This window comes from Octodon degus, unplaced genomic scaffold (assembly GCF_000260255.1).
Source record: "Octodon degus isolate 3935 unplaced genomic scaffold, OctDeg1.0 scaffold00485, whole genome shotgun sequence".
Taxonomy (NCBI): domain Eukaryota; kingdom Metazoa; phylum Chordata; class Mammalia; order Rodentia; family Octodontidae; genus Octodon; species Octodon degus.
This window is the reverse complement of record NW_004525061.1, coordinates 72151-78987: the sequence shown is the minus strand read 5'-3', so window position 1 is coordinate 78987 and position 6837 is coordinate 72151. Positions and strand designations below refer to the sequence as shown.

At 34.3% G+C, this 6837-nt stretch overlaps 1 protein-coding gene across 1 annotated transcript in view; it reads left to right on the top strand.

The window, feature by feature from the left end:
- Nucleotides 1-5948, top strand: part of LOC101579047 (zinc finger protein 14-like) — a 32720-nt gene extending 26772 nt beyond the window's left edge. Inside the window, exons 2-4 of the mRNA XM_023708712.1 lie at nucleotides 1252-1378; nucleotides 1536-1596; nucleotides 3215-5948. Coding sequence (XP_023564480.1) covers nucleotides 1252-1378; nucleotides 1536-1596; nucleotides 3215-5132 — 2106 coding nt within the window. The 3' untranslated portion in view covers nucleotides 5133-5948. The remainder of the gene's footprint in view (nucleotides 1-1251; nucleotides 1379-1535; nucleotides 1597-3214) is intronic.
- The last annotated feature ends 889 nt before the right edge of the window (nucleotides 5949-6837 follow it).

Sequence of the window (6837 nt, the reverse complement as noted above, 5' to 3'; positions counted from 1 at the left end):
TATGCAGTGTATTATTTGTTGAAACTGTACTTTCGATTTGATTTGAAACTGTCTCATTGCTATATGTTTATCAATAAAACTTTGAAAAGAAAAAAAATAGAAAATTTCATTTAAAAAAAAATAAAATCTGTAAGTTCTCCTGAGTTAAATCACTGGTACAGAATAAATAAATAAATAGATAGATAAAAATTATATAAGCTCTCAGCCTTCCTTAAAAGGTATTGAATGTTAGATTTTACTATAAAGCTATCAATTTTTATCAGATCAGAGGTATCATTCATAAATGACTTTTTTTAAAATTGTCCTTTTTTGGGGGGATAAAAAAGCAAAGGTCTCACTTTGTTTCAGACTGGCCTTAACTTCACTGTGTAGCCAAGGCTGGCCTCAAACTCTATAGCAGTCCTCCTGTATAAGCTTCCCTAGTCCTAGGCTTATAGACATGCATTACTGTATCTGGTTAAAATTTTCCTTTTGTGCCCAATGACTTTGTGACATACTGGTTTTCAATGTATATAATACATTTTATTTATCTGTTTCCCCTATCCCCCTAGAATTTCTCATATCTAAGTACAAGGTGACGCTAAGCTATAGGATAAAATGCCATCCTTTCCCTATTTTTATTGTTCATAGATTTGTTCCAATAAAACTTTTTCCACTAACATTTAAACTTAGAATGCTGCCTAAGTACAATCAAAGAAAAGTAAGTCAATCTATAAATAGTAAGATTTAAAAAGAGATATTATCATGGTCTATCAAAACTATTCATTAGATATTCATTTACCCCAGTGTTGTGTGTATGGTGATCTTGTAGGCCCCTTGTATGAGCTGTGCATTAGAGACAATTCTCAGGAGCCCTTGCCATGACTCAGCAGAAGAACCAGTACTCCTGTTTTGCTGTTCCTTTAGCAAAGAGTGGCAGTCTAACATCAGAATTGCTATCTGAAAAAATATGCATGCACTTGCATTTGATTACAGTTAATATTTGAAGAAGTCAACCCCATTCAGTTTGGTTTTTTTTTTTTAATTGAGATGAAATCTCGCTGGGCAGTTCAGTTTGACCTTGAGGTCAGTGTGTAGCTTGCATTAACCTCAAACTCATAGCATTCCTCCTGTCTTAGCCTCCTGAGTGCTGGGATTTCAGACATTGATCACCAGAGCTAGCTTTCAATTCAATTTTTTATGAAAGGAGTTGAGATATCTCAGGCTGTGAGTCTTAACCGTCCTTCAAGAAAAATGTGTGTGATCCTTTAGGAAGTGGTGACCTTTGAGGATGTGGCTGTGAACTTCACCTTGGAGGAGTGGGCTTTGCTGGATCCATCCCAAAAGAAGCTCTACAGAGATGTGATGAGGGAAACTTTTAGGAACATAGCTGCTATAGGTAAGGATGACATCAGCAGTGTAGTTTCATTAAGCAATTTGAAAACATTTTTAAGAATATCTCAGGCCTGATTACATTATAATGTGAATCTTACAGGAATCTATTCATTTTATGTAATAATACAGTGTCTCCTTATATTTCTATGTCTGTAATTCAGGAAAAGCCTGGGATAACCAGGAAGTTGAAGAACAATACAAAAGTTTCTGGAGAAATCTAAGGTAATTCACACTCAAAAGGAAAAGGAACATTCCTCAAGATTCAGTAAGTGAACAGGAATATCACAACCAAGGAAACAGCCGTGTTCCAGTTTACCTCATAAATATTCTCCCAAGATGTATATGGCTTTAGCATGTATAATCTGCCAACTACAAACAGAAATATTCCAATATGTGAAGTGAAACTGATATATAAAAAAGTCCTTTCATGATCATATCATAAAAATGTAAATTGTACTTAGCATTTTTTTTTTTTTTTGGCAGTACCAGGGATCGAACTCAAGACCTTGCATGTGCCAGGTAGGCACTTATGCCGCTGAGCTATATCCCCAGCCCTGCATTTAGTATTGTGTATAGGTATATGTGAAAAGAAATGAATGTTGAAATTCATGTTCTTCATATCTATCTGTATATTTATGTGAATATGAGACATTTAGTATCTAAAAATATTGCTAACCTTGAAACAATATTCAAAGTACATATGAATGCTAATGTAATAACAAGTGTTTTTAAGCCACCTCGAGATAATTGAGTTTATTCAAGTTTCAAAATGTTCAGGAGCCAACCATCCATCATTGTGGGTAGGAATCTTAATAGCCAGTATGATAATCAGTATAAAGATGTCTCAAAAAATAAAACTAGAAGTTCTGTTTGATCCAGGAATACCTCTCCTGTGTATAGTCTCAAAAGAGTTCAGATTACCATATTATACCGATACATGTATACACATACTCAAAGCTGGACAATATATAACAGCTAAGCCCTTGAATTTTCATTGGTTGAATGGATAAAGAACATTTTTGATGAAAAATAAATAAATAAAACTTTCCCATCATTTAAAAAAAAAGAACATTTTTGATACGTTCAGCCTGAGTTTTTTCTATTCCCAGCACTCTGGGACGCTGACTCAACAGAATGGCAAGGTAAAGCTCAGCCTGAGCAACTCAATCATCAATGAGAGTCTCTTTCAAAATGAAAAAGATGGCTGGAGAGATGGCTCAGTGGAATAAGCGCTTCCCTGGCAAGCGCAAGTGCCTGAGTTCAATCCCCAGTTCCGCAAAAAAAAAAAAAAAAAAAAAAAAAGATGGAGATGTAATTCAGCACTAAGATCTACATTTAATTCCCACTATTGAAAAGAAAAAAAAAGTGCTACATAATTAACAGTGGATATGAATGACATGTCCTTTGACAAAATAAATGGGTGGGTATCCATCCTGTAGTAAGTGAAATAAATCAGATATAGAATACAGGGAGTAGAATAAAGGAGAGGCAATTTAAAAAGTAAAGCCTGGCTTTTTGTGATGGGTGGACAAACAGGGTTACAAGAGGAGGGAGAATGAAGAGGGAAAAGGTACCAAAATGATCAGTATGTGCTATACACATGTACCAGTTTCATTTCAGTTGCTCAGAATGAAACTAAGCTTTCTCTATTGCAAAATATACTAATTTAGAAATCCCTAAATTAATACCACTCTTGAGAATGGCTGTTTTGATGGTGTCCTCCAGGACCTTCTGTTACTGCATTGTCAGAATTTCTTAGGAGGCATCAAAACAGAGCTTGTGCTAATATTACGACCTATTTTATTGAAACTGGTGTTTAGTCTTTTGTTTCTTTTTACAGAAATAAAGAGGTTAAAAAATGCTATCAAAATAAAGGATGGAGTCAATATGAAGAAATATTACTTTGGACTCCAGATGTTTGTGGAAATCCCCTGATTGGGCCTTTGTCAATAAATATGTGCACCATAGCTAACACAACACTGAAGACATCTGAATATTGGGGATTAGAAGAGAAGCTGTATAAGTGTAATGAACATGTAAGATTCTGCAGTGATTTCCAGTCCTTTCAGAAGAGTAGAAGGACAAATAATGGAGAGAAACCCTATGAATATAATCAGTGTGGGAAATCCTACTCTGATCTTAGTGATAGGACTCACTTTAGAGAAAAAGCCTTTGTGTTTAAGGAAAACTTGAAAACCTCCAACACACCTGATGATGTTCATATCCATGAAAGAAATCACAATAGAGGGAAACCTTTTGTATGTAAGCAATGTGGGAAAGCTTTTAGCACAAAACGTTATCATAAAATACATGAAAGTACTCACTCTGGGGAGAAACCCTGTGTATGTAAGCAATGTGGGAAAGCTTTTAGTACACAAAGTCATTGTAAAATACATGAAAAAATTCATATTGGGGAGAAACCCTACGTATGTAAGCAATGTGGGAAAGCTTTTAGGACACAAAGTTATTGTCAAAAACATGAAAGAACTCACACTGGGGAGAAACCTTATGTATGTAAGCAATGTGGGAAAGCTTTTAGTACACAAAGTTATTGTAAGATACATGAAAGAACTCACACTGGGGAGAGACCTTATATGTGTAAGCAATGTGGAAAAGCTTTTAGTAAACATCACATTTGTAAAATACATGAAAGAATACATACTGGGGAGAGACCCTATGTATGTATGCAGTGTGGAAAAGCTTTTAGTACACGAAGTTATTGTAAAATACATGAAAGAACTCATACTGGGGAGAGACCCTATGTCTGTAAGCAGTGTGGAAAAGCTTTTAGTACACAAGGTCATTGTAGAATACATGAAAGAATTCACATTGGGGAGAAGCCCTATGTGTGTAAGCAATGTGGTAAAGCATTCAGTACACAGAGTTATCATAAAAAACACGAAAGAACTCACACTGGGGAGAAACCATATGTATGTAGACAATGTGGGAAAGCTTTTAGTACACAAGGTTATTGTAAAATACATGAAAGAATTCACACTGGGGAGAGACCTTACATATGTAAGCAATGTGGAAAAGCTTTCAGCAAGCATGATACTTGTAAAATACATGAAAGAATTCACACTGGGGAGAAGCCCTATGTATGTAAACAGTGTGGAAAAGCTTTCATTATGCGTGGTGCTTGTCAAATACATGAAAGAACTCATACTGGGGAGAAGCCCTATGTATGTAAACAATGTGGGAAAGCTTTCAGCATGCGTGGTGCTTGTCAAAGACATGAAAGTACTCATACTGGAGAGAAACCATATTTATGTAAGCAATGTGGGAAAGCTTTTAGTACACAAGGTTATTGTAAAATACATGAAAAAACACATACAGGGGAGAAACCTTACATATGTAAGCAATGTGGGAAAGCTTTCAGTAAACATGATAATTGTAAAATACATGAAAGAACTCACACTGGGGAGAAACCCTATGTATGTAAGCAGTGTGGAAAAGCTTTCAGCAGACACACTTACTGTCAAATACATGAAAGAACTCACACTGGGGAGAAACCCTACATATGCAAGCAATGTGGGAAAGCCTTCAGCACGTACAGTGATTGTCAACGACATGAAAGAACTCACACTGGAGAGAAGCCCTATGTTTGTACACAATGTGGAAAAGCTTTCAGTGCACATGGTGCTTGTCAAAGACATGAAAGAACTCATACTGGGGAGAAACCCTATGAATGTAAGCAATGTAGGAAAGCTTTTAGTACAGCTGGTGATTATAAAAGACATGAAAAAACTCACACTTGACATTAGTTTTATGTATGAAAGCAGTTTGCCAAAGACGAACTCAGAATGGAAAGAAGCCATATGTTTGTAAGCACTATGGGAATTACATATATTGTTAAATAAGTCTCAGTGGGGAGAAACATGTATAATTTGAAAATCCTGTGAAAAATTCTTATGTAGTGCAGACCTGTAGGAATAATTAAAAGCTTGATGTCAGTGGTTCTCCATAAAATATCCAGGAAATACAATTGTAGACAGAAATATAATGTATATTCATTATGTATCTTTCAGTAAATCATATAAATTATGTATAGTGTTAAATATAAAAATATTGAGTTGAGAATTATTTATATGTGTCTTTGACCTTCATACATAGTGTCTGAAGTATGGTGAACTGAAATGAATTTTTTGTTTTGAGATAGAATTAATATTGAGTCTTGGTTGTGTCTTTATAATTGGGTAGTGTAGGTCACTAAAAAAGTATAGTTGATTGACATTTTTTTAAAGTTAAGATTTTACCACTGCCTTTATTTTAAATTTTTGGTGTGTATTCTCTATTCTGTGTAACAAAAGATATTTTTGAATTTGATGCCATGTTTTATTTTAAGATACATATTTTAAGAGACATGTGAATGTGTTTTTGACAAAGTTTGTATGTTTTCACAGAACCTGTAGATTTTTTATTTTTATTTTTTTTAGGGAAGGGTTTTTTTGGACGAGAAGAATTGTAGAGTAACAAGTTCTGTTTCTCATATGACAAGACACCTGCTTATATTCCAACATTATATATTATATCATGTACATAATTTTACCTATTTCATACTAGGGCTAATAGTATAAATAAAATTTTGTTTTCATACCATCAAAATTGTCCTTTTCTTATTTATATTTCAATGACTTTTAGTTTGGTGGTAATTTTTCCACCATATGTGCAAAAAGTAACCCAAATTGCTGTGGGTTTCTGTTTGCAGTAGACAAATAGAACCATAATTTGTTTCCAGGAGGATATCATGAATTAGAGTCACCTCTCCAAAATTATAAATAATTGAATGATTTATCGGTAGCAACACTTTTAAGTTGTTGTTTAGGGGAAAATAATTGCTCTTGAATGTAATGAGGCAAATGCCTTTTTTACCTGATGCTGTGATGTCATTCTATCTTTGGTATCCATATTTTTTAAGATAGGGTTTCATTGTGTAGTTCAGACTGGCCTTGAACTCATTATTTGGTCTAGGTGGGACACCGACTCATAGCAGTCTTCCTTCCTTAGCCTCCAAAATGCTGGGATTACAGGCATGCACCACCATGTCTGGCCATCATTATTGTTTTTACCTAAAAAGCTGAAATAATGGCATGAAGAAAATTCATGAGAAGTATGTCAGGTTTGTAAAAAGTGGAATTTATTAAATTATAACTCAGTGTTTTTATCAGTTTAAGAGATAATTTATACAGTACCACTATTCATTTTTCATGAGGTGTACAGTCTAATGTTTGAGGTATATGGCAAATACCTTCATAGACTGGCCCAAGGTGTATGCATGAATTCCAGTTGGTTTCTTTTACCTGTATTTTTAAGTATCTTTTTAACATTGAAATATTTTGTAAAATGTTTCATACAGTGTTCTCAAATATAAAAACTGTTTAATTTCTCATAGGTTGAGCAATTCATTTGTAAATACCCATAGTACAATGAACATTATAGTTTGCTCTAGTCTTTTTTTTTTTT